Source organism: Rousettus aegyptiacus, unplaced genomic scaffold (genome assembly GCF_014176215.1).
Source record: "Rousettus aegyptiacus isolate mRouAeg1 unplaced genomic scaffold, mRouAeg1.p scaffold_m13_p_5, whole genome shotgun sequence".
Taxonomy (NCBI): Eukaryota; Metazoa; Chordata; class Mammalia; order Chiroptera; family Pteropodidae; genus Rousettus; species Rousettus aegyptiacus.
This window is the reverse complement of record NW_023416308.1, coordinates 86,299,417-86,322,451: the sequence shown is the minus strand read 5'-3', so window position 1 is coordinate 86,322,451 and position 23,035 is coordinate 86,299,417. Positions and strand designations below refer to the sequence as shown.

Genomic DNA, 23,035 nt, shown 5'->3' with positions numbered 1-23,035 from the left:
TGATCGATAGGTTTGTTAAGCATGAATTGAAACCCAGAAGCTGATAAAGTACTTTACTACTTGGTAGTACTATAAGTCCAAATTATAGTTGATTTTATTACTTGTTCCAGTTGTATATGGAATCATAGTCTAATACAGTGGTCCCCAATCTTTTTGGCACGAGGGACCGGTGCTCCTGTAAGAATCTAATGTCTGATGATCTGAGGTGGAGCTAAGGCGGTGGTGATGCTAGTGCTGGGGAGCGGCTGCAAATACAGATGAAGCTTCACTCACTTGTCCCCCACTCACATCTACTGTGCGGCCCGGTTCCTAACAGGCCATGAATTGGTACCAGTCCACAGCCCTGGGACTTGAGGACTCCTGGTCTAATACGTAATGCTGGAGGATCCTTAGAAGTTAACTAAAGTTTTTAAGGGCCAGGACACTGGCCGCCTCCTTTACACACTGCCCCCAGCTTTCCTACCCCCCTGCTACTTTAAACTAGGGGACTCTACTTTTATAGTCTTAATATGTTGAGTTCCATATAGGATTTTATTGGAAAAACTATTCTGTGCTCAAAATATATAAATTTACATATCAGTGATCTAGTTTAATCTCTTCATCTGTTAGATGAGTAAACAATCTTAAATTGATGTTTTTGTCCAAGATAAGGTTAATAGTAGAATTCAAACTACTAAAACACTTTATTTCATTTCAGATTGGGAATCGATTTCAACAATATTTCAATTAAAGATTAAAATTTTTTTATTTTTAAAAATTGTGTAAAATTTACATAACATCAAATGTACCCTCTTAACTATTTTTAAATGTATAGTTCAGTGGCATTAAATACATTTATATTGTGCATCTGTCACCACCATCCATCCCAAAAACACCTTTCATCTTGCAAAACTGAAATTTTATACCCATTAAATAATAATTTCCTATTCCCCTCCACCCTCAGTCCCTTGCAAACACAGTTCTACTTTCTATCTCTATAAATTTGACTGCTCCAGGTATTAATGGAATCATACAGTATTTGTCCTTTCATGACTGGCTTGTTTCACTTAATCTGATGTCTTCAAGATTCATCCATGCTGTAGCATGTATCAGAATGTCCTTCCTTATTAAGACTGAGTAACATTTTATTGTGAAAACCACATTTTATTTATCTGTGTGTCTGTCAGTGGACACCTGGGTTGCTTTCATCTCTTGGCTATTATGAGTAATGGTGCTGTGGACATGGATATACAAATACCTGTTCAAGGTCCTGATTCCATTTCTTCTGGGTTATAACCAGAAGTGGAATGGCTGGATCATATAATAATTCTGCTTTAATTTTCTGAGAAACTGACATACTGTTTTTACATCACAGCTGTACTGTTTTACATTCTAACCCTCAGTGCACAAGGGTTTTGATTTCTCCATATCCTTGCCAACACTTTTTTTTTTAATAGAAGCCATTCTAGTGGGTGGTAAGTGGTATCTTATTGTGGTTTTAATTTGCCTTTCCCTAATGATTAGTAATTTAAGCATCTTTTCATGTGTTTATTGGCCAATTGTGTATCTTCTTTGGAAAATGTTTATTCAAGTCCTTTGTTTATTTTTTAATCCTGTTGTTTGTTCTGTGTTGAGTTATAGAAGTTCTTTATATTTATTCTGGTTACAAGTCCCATGTCAGATGTATGATTTGCAAATATTTATCTCCCATTTTGTGGGTTGCCTTTCAGTCTGTTAGCAGTATCCTTTGATGGACAGAGGTTTTAATTTTGATGTAGTTCAATTTATTTTTTGTTTTGTCTCTGTTTTTGGTGACAACATTATGTTTTAAAAGTGCTTTATTTTGAGTGTTTTTTAAAAAATTAGGCGGGAACATTTAAAATGGAAGTATAGGCATTTCTTGCTATGTAATCTATTTAGTTCCTGACCTGAATTTTACTGGGTTCTTGATTTCTAGAGAGTAGCTAGTGAGTTTAGTTGCTGAGGGATTTAACTGAAATATTTACAGATCTCTTCAGTTCCCAAGTTGGGATAATGTGTATAATGTATTTGTTAGATGTATTTAACATCTTTCTGCTACTGAGATGTAAACACTAGGACCTGTTATTTCTAATGTCTCAGTTTCAACTATATCTGCATTATAAAACAATTTTATTATACCTGTTTCAAAATGACTAGTCTAATTTAAGCACATCTGTTAATTACCTAAAAGTATTAATCATTTGTCTAGGATATGTTGGCTGAATTGGTTCAGTCATTTGATTATCTCTTTATTTTTTGACAGGTCACCCAGTTGACAGGTTTCTCAGATCCTGTATATGCAGAAGCTTATGTTCATGTCAACCAGTACGATATTGTCCTGGATGTACTTGTGGTGAACCAAACCAGTGATACTTTGCAGAACTGCACGTTAGAGTTAGCTACTCTGGGTGAGGAAATTTACCATAAAGGAAAGATTATTTATAATAAATCTTTATGACAGTTATCTAGGGAAATGCACAAGTTTTAATAGAATTCTCTTGAGCTCTTCATGACATTTTGAGTCAAGGCTTAGTTTTACATTTAATACTTAGTCTTCTTCAACTCCAGTTTTCTCAACCTCTGTGATACTGACTTTCTTATGCTTATGCTCTTGGTACATTCAAATAGGTTTATTCACTAAGCTTGATTTCAAATAAATAAGAGCTGTTTAAAATTACAAATTTACCAAGTAGCTCACTTAGTTATAATTTTAATTGCCTTTGTATAGAACTTAGGTATTTTCCGAATCCATAACCAATACATACCACATGTGGCCAGAATAATATGTCATTATCATATTTAGCAATGTGAGATGTCTTTTTTTTTCCTTAATAAAGACACATGAATCAGACTTTGACCACTTCTATATCTGGCTTTGAAATTGGGAAACATAAATTATATACAGGAACACTACAGTGCCCCTAGGAAATTCCATATAGCTTAATTAAGAGTTAAAGGACTTTAAAATGTCAAGGAAAAACATACTTCTGTCCTCAGCATAGCTTGATGCCTATATAAAGAACTATATTTCTAAGAATTTATAAGTCTTTCTGCAGATTGTTTTATCTTTCTTTGTAATGCAGTATATAGTTTATGAGTTAAGCTTTCTGAGAAGTTTGTATTCATTTATTGAAATAAAATGGTATGCCAGGAGTAACCTTCCCCCACACACAAATTAAATAGAATTATTCTGAGAAGCCAGTTACTTTTTAAAAGAAAGTGTGCATACTGATGTGAATAATAAGGCGTTAAATTATTTATTTCTTCCTCATATTTCATAACCCATCCCTTATTCCTTACTTTCCTAGAAATTATTAAGCCGCATACATTTTAAGATTTTTTTGATTTGAGAGGTTTATATATATGTATTCTTAATCATGTCTAAATTTTTTTTCAGGGGATCTGAAACTTGTAGAAAAGCCATCTCCTTTGACTCTTGCTCCTCATGATTTTGCAAATATTAAAGCTAATGTTAAAGTAGCATCAACAGAAAATGGAATAATATTTGGTAACATAGGTAAGGAGTTATTTTACAGCATGTGACGTTTTGAATATTTTTATTAAAGAATTTTCTGCAGTGAGTAGCTGTGTGACATTTCTTGAGGACAGGACCTGCATCTGTTCATACATTCATTTATGAGGCACCTGCAAAGTACTAAGCATTACACTGTGTTCTGGATGTATAGAAATGAACCAGACAGAGTCACTGTCCTCAAAAAAAATGTCAAGCAGAAGGAGGAGATAAATATATGATTATAATACAATGTGATGTGGGCTGGTATATATACTATGTGCTTTGGGATTATTGTAGGGAACATGCTAACAGTATGGAAGGCTTTTAAAGGATGAGGGTACATTATCAAAAGGTAACATCTGAACTCAGTCTAAAACTAGACATTTGTTGCCAGGCTACCTAGGGGCTACCTTATATAGAGGCATTCAGTCAATAAACTTTTTGTTTATTTATTTATTTAGCAGTTTCTGTGGTAGGGTTGGGTCTGCCATGGTAAGGAACAAAAGATCTCTGTCCTCAGAAAGCTTATAGTCGAGTAAAGGAAAACATATGTAAAATAGTACACAATGGTATGTGTTAAGAAAAAAGCCTGTGAGAGTCTTTGAAGAGGTTAGGTCAGTTCTCTCAAAGCTGGTGGGGAAAGGTTAGAAAAGGCTTTGTGGAGATGCTAATGCTCAAGTAGGGTTTTGAAAGAGCAATAAATGTTCTATAGATAGCTGGACCAAAGGCAGATAGTTTGGTATACCTGGAGTTTACAGTTAGCTAGAGGGTGGTGGTAGGAAAAAAAGTGGTTAAAAAGGTTAATGGGAGTTATATTTTGCTTGTCATGGTAAGGATTTTATACTTTATCTTGGGCATGAAGGGGAGGCATTGAGGAATTATAAGCAAGTTGCATGATTAAATATTTCTGTGACAATACGATAGAAGACTGATTAGAAGAGACAGGAAGATTAACTAGTAGACTATTGAAGTATCATAGGTAAGAGATGACGGCTTGAGCTAACAACCCTTGGTCAGAATGGAGAGAAAGCCTAAATATAATAGATATTAAGGAGATAGGATGTCCAGGATGTGGTTTCTGATTGAAAGAGGAAGTGGCTACAGTAACCTCAGATTTCTTAATTGGGTTTATTGGGTTGATGTTTGTATCACTCACTAAAACAGCTAATATGAGAGAAGACCAAATTTGAGAGACAGAATAAGTTAAATCTTGAGCAGGTTGAATAATAAAGTGTCTGAAGATACCCAAGGGCAATTTGATATGAGTCTACAACTTGAACAAGAGGTCTAAACTAGACATATATTTGTTTAAAAGCCATAAAAATAGAAGAAATCACCCAGGGGAAGGCATTAAAAAAATGAGAAGAGGGGAGATTTGTAAACTGAATCCAAAAGAACCACAATATTAAAAGCTTGGTCATATGAGGAGAAGCCTACAAATGAATCTGAAGTCTGGTGAGATAAGTAAGGAAAACTTTTCAAGAAGTATCTGAAGCTGCAAAAGATCAAGTAACATGAAGTCTAAAAGAAGGGTCCTTTGGATTTGGTGTTATTGATATTAAAATATTCATCATACAAGTCTTGGGCAGTGGTGGTAAGTTGAAGACTACATAGGAAATGGAGAAATAAAGATAGTGAGTTTAGACTATTCTGAGCATAGGACCTTGGTTTTGTTAAGAATGAAAGAGAATGGTAGCCAGAATAGAAGTCAAGGGTGAGGGGAGATTTATTTTTTTTAAGATGAGAGGGCCTTGAGTATATCTATAGTCTGATTATAAGGGAAGAAAGTCAGTAGAGAATATGAAAGTAAAGACATAAGCTTGAAAGAGGGAAGAAGCAGCACTTCTCTGGTATAAAAGCTAAGGTGTTGAGAGTGAATTCAGAGAAAGATAAATTTAATTTTAGATGTGGAGCTGAAAATGATTCTTGGTAACCTCAGTTTTCTCTGAAAGTAGATAGGGTGAGGAATGTCAAAGGATGAGGCTAGAAGGAGGAAAGGAAAATTCAAATCAGATTATGACTGTCTACTGTGGGAGAGATAGTCATAGAAGCATATGATCTTGTATCATCAAGTACTATGGCTCAGTAATATTTATTCAAAAATATTAGTTAAGTGCCTACTATGGGAGCACTATTACTAGTGTATTCTCCTGGAATGCTTAGCACACAGCACTTGAGTTTGAATCCTGGCCCCCCACTCCTTACTAGTTTTGTGACCTTGAGTAACTTAATTAACTTCCCTTTGTTTTTGTTTTCTCACCTATAAGATAGAAAATAATAATACTATAACATAGGATTGATGGAAATATTAAACAGGTAATATTTGTAAAGCATTTAGAATAGAGCAATATATAAGCACTATAAAAATATTTATTAATACCATAATTATTTGGAAATATTAAAACTTTTAAATTAAAATTTGCCTCTGATGATTGGGATTGTTTTGTATATGTATATTGCAGTTTATGATGTCTCTGGAGCAGCAAGTGACAGAAATTGTGTGGTCCTCAGTGATATTCACATTGACATCATGGACTATATCCAGCCTGCAACTTGCACTGATGCTGAATTCCGTCAAATGTGGGCCGAATTTGAATGGGAAAACAAAGTTAGTCCTAGAAGGATTTCTTTGAACTCCTAATCTTTGTTTGGCTAGTGTTAAGGGATTCTCCTCTAAAATTAATCCCACTGAAAAGTGAAGTCAAAAGTAAAGTCTTTCAGTATCTATTCTTGCAAAATAGCCTTAACTGGAAGTCATGCAAGTAGTTTGGTAAATTGCTGTTGTAAATTGGTGAGAACAGCAGCTATAATCTGATTTATTGATCGGCATTATAGACAATATTCCATTTCTTATATGTATGAATAATAATTTGTCATTGAATCCAGTGTTCAGAGATGCTTTGCAAAGCCAGTGGCCAACTGAAGAAGTTTGTTTCTTTGAGGCTGATTTTTATTAGAAACATTTTATATGGAATATGTTGCTCTTCTATGAAATCATCTATATCTGAAAGTTTTGATACTATCCTCAGTTTGGTAGATTTCGTAGGTGTCATTTACTTTTTCGTTGCCCATCTTCCCCACTAAATACTTGGGAGGCAGGTCTCATTTGACATACACATGATTGTTTCTCAACCCCAAGATAAGAAAGTCACAACTTTCTCATTGTAAGAATTATAATCTTAACTTTTTTTGCCCTCTTTACAGGTGACAGTTAACACAAACATAATTGATTTGAATGACTATTTACAACACATATTAAAGTCAACAAACATGAAATGCCTCACCCCAGAGAAGGTAAGACTGAGAACTTCTTAAACATGATAGAGAGCAGTATGGTAGATTTCTGGCTTTCTTGTATTTCCTCTAGTGTATTTTTGTTATTCAGCATGAGAAAAGCAGTGTCATTCTGGACTAGCTAAAAGAAGGTATCCCATAGAATGTATGAATCAGCTTATCTTTCTCTGCTGGAATATACCAGCCTACTTGTTCCTAGTTCACTGATCCAATTGAATAGTCAAATTCTTTTTCTTTTCAGTCTTCTCCATTTTAGCTAAAGGCTTATTCCAAAATAGTTTTTGACACTCGATTAGAAAATTTCCATGATATATTCTGTTGGCTCTGATTATGGGTCAGACTGTATCTGCTTAAATACAGAATTATTGATATACTTTGCTTTTCTGCTATGTTTGTGTATGTATGAAAAAAGACATGAAAGAAAAATGAAGCCAAGGCTCTAAGAAATTTTGTCTTTATAAAATTTTTGCTAATGTTATAATACTAATTTTATCAGTAAAAGAATATCTGCTGTGAGACAAGCAGGTTTTAATTTATATATTAGTTTATTTAACAAATACTGAGCCCAGCAGATATTTAGACAAATATTGTATGCCCAGAATACCTATGAGCTTCTGGATATACAATAATGAACAAAATTTAAATAGTCTCTTCATGAAGATTAAGGTCTGGTGTAAGGGGCAGTCAAACAACTCTGAGTAAATGGAAACCGTATAAATACAAATTGAGGTAAGTACTATTTCTTTAAAGTCAGGTTTATTGAGGTATAATATCGATGTGGTAAAATCCACATTGTTTAAGTGTGTGGTTCCATGAATTTTAATAAATTCATACAGTGGTGTTACCACCACCACATGATAAGTACTGTTTTAAGTGATAGTTCATCTATGCTCTTTGGTCTTTCTTATATCTAGTTCTCTAGTAAAGTATTGAATTTATCTCTGATTTCTTCCAGGCACTTTCTGGTTACTGTGGCTTCATGGCAGCCAACCTCTATGCTCGTTCCATATTTGGAGAAGATGCTCTTGCAAATGTCAGCATTGAGAAGCCTATTCACCAGGGACCAGAGGCCCCTGTTACTGGCCACATAAGGATTCGTGCAAAAAGTCAGGTAACAATTGCTTTTTTTGAGATCATCTCTGAATTGAACAAAAGGAGAAGGAATTTAAGACTTTCTCATTTATGTATGTACTGTGCTCTCTCTGTCACACTAGTGTTTTGTGCATTAGATGCATATATATATATATATAAAGGTATTCTCTAAATACAAATACAGCCTTTGCTTCATTAAAATGGACCACCTTTGGCCTTTCCATTCTGGATTATTTGCTTAAATAATTGATTATTTGCTTAAATGATTGATTCCCATGAGGTGTTTGTGAAATGGATTCTTTACAGTATTTTAAAATTCAAGCAACAAATTCAGTGACAGTGAATTTAACACTAAAAGTACTTAACCTAGTAAGGTTTTGGTGAGTCTCTTTTGTACATCCTTGGTTTCATTGTTGAATGTGGTATTATTGAATGGGGACTTGGTTGAAATAGAATAAGATACTGGTTTTACATAGTTGCAATAATTATAAGCATCTTAATTCTTGTTTACAGGGAATGGCCTTAAGTCTCGGAGATAAAATCAACTTGTCTCAGAAGAAAACTAGTGTATAAGAATAAACAAGAAGTCCTTGCAGCTTTACAGTTAAAATTTAGGTATGAGCTTATTGGACTCCCAACATCTTTTGTATTTTTTCATGCTTTATGTTATATAGAATCTGAGTTCATGCTGAATGCATTCCAGCCAATAATTTATAGCCTATCCCGTAAATCAAGATTGAGTTTAAAATTATAGTTTGTCTTTTGTCTTAACAGTTCTGAATGCTGTCCTCAAACTATATAATGTTTTCATATGTACCATGACCATTTTCGCAGTACAATAAACAGATTTATTCCTAAATCTTCTGTTGTTTCATAAATAAATGTATAATTACATAATTTTAGTTACATAGAAATGGATTTTTTTGTTGGGTTATAGATTTCTATTATAAATTTAAATTACTCTTTGATTTGTGAATATATGAACTTTATTAACAGAATTTACAAACCCAGTGATATAAAATGAGACAAGCCTTGATTTACTTAATTGATTTTACTTATTTAATATTGCAACATCAGTAAGTCTAAAAATGGCCTTATTTTATTCTTAAAAGCTTTTCTCTGGAATTTAGCTCCAGGAAGAAAGTATCAAATAACTTGAGAAAACAGATCCCTCTTCATTTTAAAAAAGTATTATGAACCCTAACTGAAATAAACATACTGTTTTAATTATCCTGAAACATAATGAAAAATAGATAGCTCCGAATAGATTTTATTCATTCACATTTAGTTTTGGGTATTCTGTTACATTTGTTAGGAATTAAATTGGTTCCAGCCAGTTACTGAAACTACACTGGAAGGATTCAGCTCCAGAAGATTCAAAAAACTATACTGTTCTCATGTTGCATCCATGCCTTGCTCACTCCCCTTTTTCTCACTTTATACTAAGCTGCGCGCCATCACCTCCCAATATGATTCCAGATGCCTTTCTGAGCTGACGTCCCTAGAGTGTGATTGTGCTGTCCTTTTGGTCCTTGCATTCCTTGGGGATGACTGAAATAGTATGATCTTTTAGCTAAAGCTAAGCATTGAACTGTTATACTCTGTCTTCCGGTTAGGCTTCAGGCATTCAGGATGAGTCCACAGATAAGGTCTTCGAAAGAGTAAAAGCAGCAGCTCCTGTTTCAGCACTTGAGTGAGAATGGAATGATTTGTTTGGATTGTGAAGGAACTTGGTAACTTGTATGATGTCATAAACTTTGAAGCTACTTGCTCTTTTAATCAGAAAGAACCAAAGGATTACCAGACATTTGAGATTACAGAGCATTGAGATCTCAAAGCATTCAAAGTGAGTACCAAATGGGAAAGATACTAGGAATGCAAGAAGAAAGGATGGGTTCAGTTTGATGCACTGAGTCAAAGGCTGGAGATTTATGATGAGAGCAGAGAAACTGGTGCAACTTTGGATTAAATCATTTCCAAAAGTATGTTCCATTGAACATTGATGTCCTTGATACCATTAGATATTCTAGGAGAAAAAGTATTCCATAGTCAAGTAAGTTTGTGAAAAGGTTTATACTGTCCTGTGCTGGGGATTCACTGTGCACATTAGTATTCTGAGAGGTCCTTCAGTAAAGAAAGCGGATTAGTTTGGTTTAACCCATCATGTCTTAATCTTACTTGACTAGGGAATTCTTTTTTCATCAAACACCTATTGGCTGACAACATATAGGACAGAAAAGTGACTTAGCATGTTAAAGATTTCAGTTTTGTATTCACAATCAACTAGTATTGCATTTAAAATCTCAAGGAATTATGCCTCGTATGTCCTAGAATATATCTCTATTGATAACTCAGAAAATTGCATGCCTAACATATTCAGATCATTTTTGTTGGGATCAAATTGGTTCACATTGCCATTTTATTAAATTCATAAATAAGGAGAACAAAGAAGTTAACAACACAGTTGTCAGATATCTATACTACATTAAGCTATTTACTTCATTAGCATTTTTTTTAGCTATGTTCATTTAATAAATATAAATGGAATTGGATAACAGCACTATTTAGAGAAGCTATTTACACTGTTCTCTCAATAAGGATATAATATATATTTAAAGGTTATACCTGCTCACGTTAGAAAATATCATATAATTAGGACCATAATGTTTGGTAAGAGAATAAACATAATATCTGACACCAAGTGAGGGCATAATATATAAATACATTGAATGAGTTAACCCGTAAACCTTAGAAGAGAAGCCGTTATGGCACTAGAGGGAGCTCTATGCAATTCCTTTTATTTTGGAATTAAAAGTGATCGGAGTTTAAAGCTGTTTTTATAAATAAAAACAGGTAATTTTTTTATTATCAAGGAGATTGATGTTAGTGATATTTTGCTAGCTGTAAGAAACTTCTATGTGATTTATAAAATAGAAGAACTCATTTCCAGGCATCTAAAATATTTTTAGAAACAAATAACATCAGATGTGAAATATCTGTGCTGTATATTGGGTAAGGTAAGTAGTTTTACTGGCGACTTCTTTACACTCTGGTAAGTGTTTTTAGCTAACAATTTATAGCCTTCCCCCTAAGTCAAGATTTAGTTTAAAATTATAGTTTGTCTTTTGTCCTAATAGTTATTTCAGCTTCCTGCCTTTCTGGCCTCTCCCAGACTATCAGTACACCATCAATGTTATCTGTTCCCCTCCCTGAGCTCTACTCTCCACTCCCAGCATCTCAGGAGCCTAAAGAGGTAACCAGGTACAGTACAGAAGTTCAGTTTAGAATCAGAGAAGTGTGGAGTCCTATCTACCACTTACTTGCTATGTGGTTTTAGACAATGGTAAACAGCTGATTTATTGAATGCTTACTTGTAGCAGGCATAACACTGGGTGCTTTTTCCATCACTTACATAATCCTCCCAATGACTGTGAGGCAGATATTATCATCATTTACAGATGATTACAGTAAGTATCACAGATGATGGTTACATCATGTACAGATGATGATGACAATTATAGATACTCCAAAATGAGTATTGATAAGCAAACAATATTAAGTAATACAGAGGGTAAGTTACTTATTAATTAAGGCTTAATAGTAAGAGTTGAACCCAAATCTAAAGCCAGGGTGCCTGACAGTAAAGCCTTTGCAACTAGTCACATGTTGCCACCACTGCCTAATCTCTTTGTGCCTTCATTTACACATTTCTAAGGTGTTTATAATGTGTACTTCACAAAGTTGATGTGAGAGATGAAATAAAATGAATTTATTATGAATATTTGGTACATAGTAGGTGCTCATCAGTAAGCATTCATTCATTTCTTTCCCCATTCACCTTCTTTCCTTACACTGCAGAGAAGACAGAAACGTATTCTCATTATCTTCATAGTTCCCACAGAACTTAGGTCCTAATTTTATACTATATTTGCTTTATTTTTGTTTTTAACACCAGTAACTTACTTAAAAAGAAGCTTCATTTCTCAAGAATTCTTTATTTGAAGTATCATTGGCCTTTGACTTTGTAACAGTACTTATCATGTCAAGTTTTTGAGTAACTCTTGGTACTTTTTCTTATCAACTTGTTATCACAACTAAATGTAACTGTCACATAGGAACAGTGTGATATTTAGAGTTGCTCACTCTGATCAGTCACTTCTAGTAATCAGACCACTTTTTATTTTATCTAGCATTCATGGCAGGATCTTTTTGATTGAAACGTCAGTTATGCAGTTACAAAAGAATGCAAGTGGGATTCACGCCTTTTTTCTGGAGTTCTGTACATAACTAGGATTCTGAGAAAACTATGTATTTTTGAATAATTATAAAAACAACACGGTATAAAAATGGAATGCAGCACAGTGGACTGAAATAGCCCTGAATGAGTCTTCCTAAATCTAATCTCAGTTCTCAAAGTAGCTTTCTGAAAACAGCTGTTTGGGCCTATGGCCTCATCTGTAAAATGAAATAATTCAGTTAATTGACCTTCAGGGTTAAGAAATTTACCTAATTGACCTTCTGGCTTAAGAAATTTATACTAAAAAGCCTTATGTTTTTATAGCTACCTCTTCAACAAACTTTATAGTCAACTGGAATATCTCCACCTGAATATCTCCACAGATGCCTCAAAATCAAAATGAAATTAAACTTATCTTGTTCCCTCAAACGTGTTCCTCTGCTATGTCCTCTACCTGGTCGCTTGTGCTAGAAACCCAATAATCACGCCTAATTCCACCCTTACTCCCTGTATCTCATCAGACACCAAGTTCCACGTTCTCCCTTCTTTAGTATTTTCCTGTCTTTTTTTCCCTCTCCTACTGCAGTTGCCCTAGTTTAGACTTGTTATCTTCATCCTGGTCTTCTGCAGTGGTCTAACCATAAATTTCACATACGATTCTAAAATAAATCCTATACTTTAAACTTGACCACATGCAACAGTAGCTACACAATTCCTTGACCTGCTTAGGTTCCTCCCTGGTAATACCACTTTGAAAGACATACCTAAAAAAAGAAAAGTCTAGAGATTTTAATAATATTTTTAACAATGAAAATTGAAAACGATTGTGACACTCCAAAATGAATATTGATCGCAAATGGTGTTAAGTAAATACAGTGTGTACCAGAGTACACAGTAAATAATAGAGGCTCAGTAATTGTTGAGTGGTCAAATTAATAGAGCATGTAGCTATAAAGATTTCAGGGTGTGAATTAAATTACGTTGTGGAAATGTGCCTATAAAATGTTTGGTGGGAAAAAAACCACTCTAAGAATGTCTCATATTAAGATGAATCAGGATGTTTTGTAGATATACTGCCTGTCTCTCCAAGTGAATAAAATAAAAATATACCGGTTATGTTATATCACTATTATATCTTGAAAATAAATGCTTATCTACCCCCTCAGGTCACTGGATGTGGCTGTTTCATTACCCAGAGTCCCTTATTCCTGCTCTTGTGATTTTTAGATCTGTTATCATGATCTCTTGGGCTCCTAAGTGACTGAAACTTTAGCTTCTTCTGGGCCCCCCAGAGAGCTGGCATCCCCTCATGAGTAAGCACTGCATTCTCTTAAAACAGGGAGAGGACTGAATCTCGCAGCACAGGACTTCAGCCAGGACAGTGGGAAAATGCCTATCTGGCTCAAGGCTTCTAGGAAAAATACCGAATGCCACTATGCTACGCAAACCATTTCCTAAAGCCCAACAACATTAAAAAGTGAATTTCATTCATCATAATCAAAATTTTCTCTTTCTATGGAGTTGTTTCAGGTCACACTTGTTTTTTTAACAGCCTGTGCTTTGAGTAAAGGTATGACTTAGTGTGGTTTTTAACTGTCTGCTAGTACACTGGGATTCTACAAGCTAGACCAATATGTTCCCACAGGTAAAATCAAACAATGTTGGTCTTTTTTCCACATTCAAGAAAAGTTGGTAGAAGGAATTTTGTCAATCTTCTATTTCTTCTCTATACATGTCTTTGACACATTAATATTTGCTACCAAATTTAAAAAGTAACAAGGAGGCATTATGGGAATATTTGGCCAGCTAAATGCTCTTGATCTTTGAGCTTGTCTTTGTAGTCATGTGTACTCTTGGTGGTTTTATATTGCATACATATTTTCTGCTAGTAAATTATTCCTTGCTCATCTAATTGAATTAAATGTGTTAGTATGGTAGCAGCAAAGGGCGATTTGATTTCTAGGTGCTCCACTTCTGGCCTAGGTGTCTCTGTGAAATATAAAATCCAAATATTCTTAGTAATTCATGCAGATCATATAGATACTATTTAATGAATATAAGCCTTGCTAATGAAAGTATTAATTCAGGTTCAGGTAGTCCCTGGCTTATACCTTCAATGTACTGACTTCTGGAAAAGTCCTGGAATAGTTTGCCCTGGTTTTTGGCACACAACATGTAATTAGGACTTTTCCCTTATTCCCTAACCTAAGGCACAAGACAGGGACTTTCTAGGACCTTTGGGTTCTGACTGATAATACCTGCTGTATGTTCAGTGCTGTGCTACATCCTGAAGTTACTAAGGGTGAAAAGCAGTTTGTTGAGTGTCTTAAGGACACATGAACACCTATCAGTATTGTTTAATAAGTCTTATAACAGAAGAAAGGTACTAGCTGCTGTGAGAGCACAGAAAACTGGTGACTATCAGAAGAAAGTCAGGCATGGTTTCACAAAGAGGTGATATTTGAACTAAGCCTTGAAAAGCATAAATTTGCCTGCTGACTGTCAGGTGAGAGATGAAAAAGCCATCCAGCGACAGTACAGTTCGAGTAAAATAAGAGAGGTGGGTTCTACACAACAGGGTGTGTTGAGGGGCAGTGGCAGATGGTGAGGCCAGAGATAGTAGACAGGGGTCAGGGTCATGAAGGACAGGCTGGGGCATCTGAACTTTATCTTGTAAAAAATGAAGAACTAAAGATTTTAAGAAGGTTAGTGAAATGATCAAATTTGTATTTAGAAAAATCTCTGGCTACAGACTAGATTGAGGGTGTGGGAGACCAGTTAGGAGCCTACTATAGAAGACAAATTCAAGAATCGTTTTTGACAGAATATGATGTAGACAGTGGGACGTGGTGGTAGTAAGAAGTGGAGGACAGGAAGATGCCTTAAAAAATGTTACAGATTTTCCTAAGGGCAAATGCTGCTCTGATAATCATGTAGGGTTACCGGACCTGCTTTTCCTCATGTGTAAAATGGGAATGATTATCCTCCCTCTTCCTCCTTCAAGGGGTTACTGAAATGGCAATGAAATGTAATCCGTAAAGACGTGTACAAATGGGTGACAGAGTAGTGATTAATAGTGTTGTCATAGTGACCTTCTCACAGCAAATACCATGAGGTTGAACAATATTGCTTCTTTTATGGCGAAAAAAGTCCTATCACCAATTTCATGTGATTCAACATTATAGTTTATGAGTTAGTTTTTCCTGTGACTTCCTGCCTTCTTTTCAGCCATATCATTGCCTTTTTTTTTTCCCCCCTTTTTTTTTAAATAAGATGAGCAATACATTTTATCAGGGGATTTCCAAGAATGCTGGGGAGGCAAGTGTGATAGATGGTCTTGGAGTCAAATAACCCTGGAATTAGATTTGCCTCTGTAATTTATTAACCGTGATCTTGGTTAAGTCAATCTGTTTTAGCCTTATTTTTTTCATCTCGGAAGTGGAAATAATACCTGTTGCAGTATTATTAAATGAGAAATTCATTCCTTGTTAGTGTGTGGCATGTAAAAGGTGTGGAATAAAAGTCTAAACTGTTTTCTACTCCCCACCCCCCTCATTTTTTCTACTTGTTTACAGAAGGTTTGGCATAGAACTCTAGTTGTCTGCTTCCTTGTGTCCCAGAAAAGCTGAGATAATAGCTGCATACTAGGGTTTTTGGTGTGTATAAGAAATGTCATAACTTCAAGCCAAAATCTTTTAAACCAAGTGACCATTTATACTACCAAACATCTTTCCATGGAATTGCTTCAGTGCACAATTTGTGTCATGTTTTTTCCAAAATGCCGCAAGCTTCATCAATTTCACATCATTCAGGAAGTTACTCATTTAGCCTAGAAGTCCAGACTTCCAATAAACTCATATCTACAAACTATGTCATATTCTGGAAATGTCATCAATTGGGGGGTGGGTTTGGTGATAACTACTCTTTGCAAAGGAAAAAACACTTGAAGTAGTATTTGTTTCCTTATATTCCTGACTACATCCAACCCCAAAAGGTGAACTCAACAGTTGCTGACTATGCTCCCAGGTCCCGGTAGCACAACTGGGTTTCGGTCTTAGTTTCCCAGCTTAACATTTTCTCTGATGAGGAATTCTGATTTTGCATTAAATCAGTGGGCGTTCTTTTTTTTTTTTTTTTTTTTTTTTTTTAGCACCTACTTTCTGTAAGCACTATTCTTGTCACAGCATGTATACGGTGAACAAGACAGACAACATCTTGGCACTCATGAGCTTACATTTTTCTGACAACAAGATATTTTCAGAGTGGATGAATGCTATCAAAGAAATAAATAGGCTAATAGGATAGATAGTCGCGGGTAGATGAAGGGTAACTTACAAAAGGTTTAACAGGGAAGAAAGGCAGTAATAAAGCCCTGAAGTGGAAATGAGTTTGCCATATTTGAGGAACTTAATGGCTGTAATCTTTATTTCTTTTCTTTTTCTTTCTTTTTTTTTTTTTCTTTTTCTTTTTTGCAGAGGGATAAAGTGGTAGAAGATGCAGTGAAGAGATAGGGGACGGATAGAAATTATTCTCTGAGCTCTGCCCTTTAGCTTTGCTGGAAGGTTGGATCTGTATCTAGGCACTGCCCGGGACCTTCCTTAAACCAGAGGCATGTCATCCAGAGTATGCTCTGACTGACATTTCTGACTCCATCTCTATCGAGTGCAACCTGGCTGCCTTGCCCTGCCCCCTTGAATTTGCCCCTGACTGAAATCTAGCCAGAGTCCTTGATTTGCCACTAAGTGATGATCTTTGTTTTTCCTTTTTCCTCGACACAATTGATCTTTAATTGTTTTGAAAGAGCAAGAAAGTGATGATGAACAGCACTGGTCCATAGGCCTACCCTTTCCCTCCTCTGCAGCTGAGGAAATGGGCAGTTCCAGGGCCAGAACCTTGTTCTTAGTAATTAGTTACCTATCCCTTTGCTGTAACTGATGCTGAGCTAATCATGGATTTCACCAGCCTGTCTAATACTGTAGATGGAACAGAGCTGCCGCCTCTTGTACTGAGTCTGGCTCAGGTGAGGTGAGGATACAAGGGAAGTGTCAGCCCTTAGTCCTCACATGGGCCTATCTTCCCAAGAAGAAGTTGGATCAACCTAGGCCTGCTCAAAAGTCACTTCCTTCAAGCTCATTGCTCTATACCAGCTCTTCCAACGTGCACCCAAAAAAGTCCAGAGCAGGGAAGGAGTTTGGACCAGACCTGAGGAGATAAGGCTGGCCACGATTTAGGGTGAACCAGGAAAGACTAGCCAGGAGAGCCAGGATGGCTGTGCCCTCTACAGCAGACAGCGGGCATGGAATATCAGCAGGTCCTCAGGTACGGTGAGCAAGACTCTTATTAGTCCCAATGACTAGCACCCTACCATTTTGCAAGAGGATTGTTGCCTGGTCTGTGGGAGTGCTGGCTGTCACCCCCCTATGCCATCAGGATGATGTTAGCAGAGTCCAATGCCAAGACCTTATACTTAGTAATGGAGCCAGGGTGCAGGGGTTCATAGAGAGATAGGGGTCTTCCTGACTCCATATTGGAGAAAAGAGCCTATCCTTGCTGGGGCTGGGGTTCTAGCTGAGCATTTCACACAGAGTTGGCACATTGGTAACTTGGGTGTCAGGCCAGCACATACCGTGTTGTCTGAACATACCATGCACTCCATGCAGTCTCTTTCAGGTAGGCTTGGGGCACACTGGCCTCCAGAAACATGGCCTCCTCCAGCTCCAGGGTAAGCAGGTTCAGGAGGTAGATGGCAAAGCATCTGATATCACTGGAATACAGATGGTACAGCTGCAGCAAGAGCTCCCCTTAGATGTCCTCCCTGTTTCCAGCATCCACTTGCTAGGAGATCTGTTTTACCAACAGGTTGAGCTGTTCCACCACCACCTTCTCACTCTTCATCAGTTGGGAGAAACAGCCCTGCAGAGCAGAAGTCACAGCCTGGGAGTCATGGTTCAGGCTCTGCCTCAGCTGTGTTGCTGCATTATCTCCAATTAGGAAATAGAACTTTGGCACTTTTGTCAGAAAGGTCACAATCTCTTCAACTGGCCAGAAGCCACATAAGCCCTAGAAGAAGGTGAGGGTAATGGCCATCTCTGGCTTGTTGGCATCAGGGTGGTGCCGTGAAGCCTGGAGGTTCAGCTTCTCTGCCAGCGTCTTGTTAGGGTGTGCCTGGATGGACAGGGCCATTTCAACCAAGAACACTTTGAAGAGGAAGGGCTGCTTGCCATTAAAGGTGTCCTTGACCTTCGAGCCCAAGTAGTACTTGTTTTCAGCAATCCACTGGCCTAGGGTCTTCTGTGAGATGTGATTGTCAAGAATCTTGGCGTCTCCCTGAGGGTGTGTCCCCATCCACAGCTCTGCATATGGCTTATCGCCTGAGATCCAGGCCAGTGGGTCACTGCTGGCCAGCACCCAAGCTGCTTCACCGTTGGAACCCATCTGCCCCCAGCCATACTGCTGCACCTCGCAGGGAAGCAGGAATACTCGCTGAGCAGCCATCCTCACAGCACCCCACTTAAAAAATAATTACAGCCAAATAACGTCTGCTCGTGAAGACAGAAAATGAAGAAAGGCAAAAATAAAATTAGAAAATTATCCACAATCACACTGCCCAAAGATAAATATTGGTTATCATTTTGGGATATATCATTTCAGGTACGTATTTATTTATATATATATTTTTAATCTAAATATCACAATGTGACCTTTCTATTCAGCGATATAAACTTCTCTATCAACAAGTCAAAGTCTGTTTCTGCATTGTGTTAAGTAATTTGTCATGCCAATGACATAGCACAATTGATTCAACCTATTCGCTCTTGAATAAAATAATAAAATAATTATGACAATAACAAAATAATTATGACAAGCATAACAGTTAATAAATGTTAAGGACACTGGCAGTTTTACATAAATCTCTGAGGCAAAGAATGTTAAGTGACTTGCCTAACACCGCACAGATAACAAGTAACATGATGGCGAAATGGAAATGACATTCCCTAAGCATTCACAGTAGGTTAGGCACAGCGCTAATCTCAGTGGAGAGGTAATTTCTATTTGCTTTACACCTCAGACATTAGAACTCTTTAGCCCTTCAGTGACTGTAGTGGTAGAAAGGCATCTGGATGCCCACTCCCACCACAACTGTACATAATGTGTACAGAAATGAGAGTACTGTTGGGAAAAGGGACGTGAATGCTAGACAGCCAACATCTGTATTATTATTTTCTTGTCTTAGGCTACAGTCCAGTCTCATGTTTTGCAGTCCTTCCAAAGATGGTGCCCACCATCTCTTCCCTTCTCTGAGGTTCAGTTTCTTCATCTATAAAATGGATATACCATGGTTTTATTATTGTTGACTATTAAAATAGAGCCCAATCCTGGATAAGCCAGTTTCCAGGAAAAGAGGTAGATCCCCACTAATGCTCTTTGAAAAAGTGAGAAGGGAACCATCAGTTTGGGAACCTAAGAGAATGAAGAAACTAGATATGAGCTGGGTTTTCCTCAAGGTTACTGAAGGAAATAATAAGGGAAGAAGGGGATAGGGTGGGGAGCCCTCTAGGAACACCATTTGTATGGCACAATCATAGGGTGTGTGACGAGTCATGATTCCTTTAAAGCCTTGCTGGTTTCCTGGGAAAGCTGCTTACCAGTTGACCCACTGACCTCTGATTTGTTCCCAGATAAGGCAGGACAGTCGGCCAACAACAGGCATCATTAGACAATTGGGAAGAGGCTAAGAGGCAGAAACAAGCATGATGCCTCATATCTGGGGGATCTGAGCTGTGCATTTGCTCCCTGACAATAAGTTGTTGACCGCAAATAGAAAAGAGACTAAGCAAGAATAGTGTTTCCATGGCAGCCAGGCCCTTAGCGAAAACAAAGAGAATAAGCTTCTAAGTGAGACCAGAAAGGCTTCTTTCCCTTTGTCTAGAGAGCACGAGGTGGGGGCAGGGAGGTGTGGGGCACATAACTGCATGTCTGTGGCTCTGGGTTCTAGGCGAGTCTTCACCACTAACTGACTGGAAGTGGAATACCTCTCCTCTTCTCTGGCTTAATCTTCAAGGCCCAGTTCCCATGCCACTTCTACTAGAAATCTCGCTCAAGCTCTCCCTAATTGTTCTTTTTTCTGTGCACACTAGCAGTCTAGTCCACCATTATGCCACATAGCACAATTTATCATGTTACCATGTCTGTCTGTCTCCATTAAACCATGAACTCCAAAGTTATAGACTGTGCCTGATTCATTTCATTATCCCCTTGTCCAGCTCAGTAACTGATATACGATAAACACTCAGTAAGGTTTCTTTCTTTTTTACTTTATTTTATTTTTTTTAAATGCCTACAGCACCTGGTCTTCCTAGGTGGTCTCCCATCCAAGTGCTAACCAGGCCCAACCCTGCTTAGCTTCGGAGATCAGGTGAGAACAGGTGTGTTCCGGGTGGCATGGCGGTAATTCAGTAAGGTTCCTTGAATAAATGAGCCTATAAAATGGAGACAGCCTTTGCCCTGACTTTCTTCCAGGACTGTTCTAAATTGAGAGTCAAGAATTAAGAATTTTGTCCAAATGCTACCATTAACTCACTGTGCAGTAATGATAACTCACACATGGACCGCACTTTGCAGTTTACAGTGCCATTTTGCATCTATTCTGTATTTGATCCCCACAGTAAGTCAGTTTTGACTTTATCGTTTCACAGATGGGAAAACTGAGCTCAAAGAGGTAAAGTAATTGGTTAAGGTTGCTCAGCAAGTTAATGACGAGGCCAGAAATGGAACTCTGACCTCTGACAGATAGCCTGTCCTCTCTCTATTACATGTTGTTACTTTTACTTTTACTGCCAGAACAACCTTTGATCCATTGTAAAACAAGCAAACAGACAAAAACCTCTTATAAACATTGTGTTCATGGTAGATTACTCTCGTCACCTCCTGCTTAAGGGAAACTTGGCTCTCCCTCAAGGCCACACCTCCCTATATTTTCTTCTAATCTCTTGATTAGAAGCCACCTCTTCTCACATATTTTATTGAGGCCTCCGTTGGCAGTCTTGTCATTCTCCATTGACACCAACCTATCACTACACTTCTATCACAAGCAAAATTTACTTTTCCTTTGAGGCTCATCTAGCTCAGCTCATCAGACTCTGTTTGGGGACCATGATTCTTGAATGAGTGACCTGAGAATGGAAGGAATGATGGAGGGCCTGGCATGGAGGCTCATGCCGTCTTCTATGCTTTCTCTGCAGTGGTTGTCTTCTGACTACCTCAGTCCCTCAGGTGTTCTCCACTTCAAGTCCTGCCATCGCCCAGGTGACTTCACTATGTGAAGTCATCTAACATCCTAGCCTCTTTGTTCCTTAATGTTGGCAACAATAACCACTACCTCAGAGCCATGGTTACACCTGAGACCTTCTCAAGATGTGGCACTCCACTTTAGAGATCTTAAATTCTGGTGTATTAAATCTCTGACTGTCAACTCCTGGCTCCCTAGCTCTCTCACTCTTTTACTCCTACCATACCTGCTCCCTGACATCCCAGATACCACCAGGCCTTTGACCTCACTGTTTTCTCCCAAGTCATCACTCCCCTTAATATTTCCCTTCCTTTCCTATTCTGCCCAGACCTTATAGTGCAGCATGAAAACCAGCATTATCCTCTTTCTGCCACACTCATTCTGAAAAGTCTGAACTTTGTATCGGTCCAACAATCTGCCTTTTCCACTTCATGCAGATTGTCTCTAAAGCAATTCTGTGGGCTTCATTCTTGACTGGACTCTCATAAGTATTGCAACCTTGGTCATCTCTTCACAATAGGTATGAATTAATTAACTAACAAAACTGATTTATCTGTTCATTTATTTTACAAACGTTTACTTATCATCTGTTATATGCCAGGCAATGTGTTACATGTTAAACAGATAACAAAAACAGACAATAGACATAGTGCCTACATTCATAGAATTAAAGTCTAGAAGAGGAAAGAGACCTTGCCCACTATATATAAACATATAATTACAGTTGTGTATAGTGCTGCAAAGGAAAAAATCCAAGCATTATAAAAGCATCCAATAGGAAGACCTACCCTAGTCTGAAGGGTCCAGGAAAGCCTCTCTGAAAAAGTGACATTTAACTTCTGTCCTCAAAGAAGGTTAGAATTAGCTAAGTGAAAGTAGAAGTGGAATGGCTGGGCTTTTCCAGTGGAGGGGAGAGCATCTGGGAAGACCTTGGGACAGGAAGGAGGAAGGAAATGAAGCGGGGGCGGGGTGGGGGGGGGTGCCTTGTGAGAGATACGAAGGGGTTTTAAGGCAAGGCTGGAGAAGTTAATGTGAGTCAGATCTTTGGGTCATTTTAAAGATATTGAACCATTAGGGTTTTATGCAGAATATGGCATTGTTTGAATTGCTCTGTCTTTTAAAAGAGATCAACCCTTAGCAAAATGTTGAAAGGATTGAAGAAGGGAGGTAAGTAAACCAGATAAGAAGCTATAATTATCCACTAAATGACTGATGGCTTAGTGGAGATAGATTTGAGAACCTTGTTCAAACTCCAAAAGGCCCATACTTAACTTCTGATTCCTTCCACCACCACCTCCACCTCCACCTCCACCACCACCACCACCATTTTTTGGAAATTGACTTGCTTCCTACTTCTTAGGAAACTAAAAATATCAGGTGTGAACTTCCTCAGTTTCCTGTCTCTACACCCACAAATTTAGCTAACTGCATGTCCTTCACTTCCTTCCTGCCAGTCTCAGAGAAAGACGGCCTGGGCTCGTTTCTGAGGCCCATCACTCTCCTTTCTACCTTCTCCAGGACCAATACCATGCTCTGTTGCTTATCCACTCTCTGTCCTGTAAGCAAATTCAATTCTCTTTTAATTAGAAAAAAAAAAAAAAAAAAACAA

The 23,035-nt window shown here is 37.5% G+C and overlaps 1 protein-coding gene and 2 pseudogenes across 1 annotated transcript in view; 1 reads left to right on the top strand and 2 right to left on the bottom strand.

Annotated features, from left to right (window-relative positions):
- Nucleotides 1-8,759, top strand: part of COPB1 (COPI coat complex subunit beta 1) — a 31,495-nt gene extending 22,736 nt beyond the window's left edge. Inside the window, exons 17-22 of the mRNA XM_016162040.2 lie at nucleotides 2,264-2,408; nucleotides 3,398-3,517; nucleotides 5,977-6,122; nucleotides 6,719-6,808; nucleotides 7,764-7,919; nucleotides 8,414-8,759. Coding sequence (XP_016017526.1) covers nucleotides 2,264-2,408; nucleotides 3,398-3,517; nucleotides 5,977-6,122; nucleotides 6,719-6,808; nucleotides 7,764-7,919; nucleotides 8,414-8,473 — 717 coding nt within the window. The 3' untranslated portion in view covers nucleotides 8,474-8,759. The remainder of the gene's footprint in view (nucleotides 1-2,263; nucleotides 2,409-3,397; nucleotides 3,518-5,976; nucleotides 6,123-6,718; nucleotides 6,809-7,763; nucleotides 7,920-8,413) is intronic.
- An 8,578-nt stretch (nucleotides 8,760-17,337) lies between these two features.
- LOC107519396 lies at nucleotides 17,338-18,632 on the bottom strand (annotated as a pseudogene).
- A 1,840-nt stretch (nucleotides 18,633-20,472) lies between these two features.
- LOC118603697 lies at nucleotides 20,473-20,591 on the bottom strand (annotated as a pseudogene).
- Nucleotides 20,592-23,035: the final 2,444 nt, after the last annotated feature.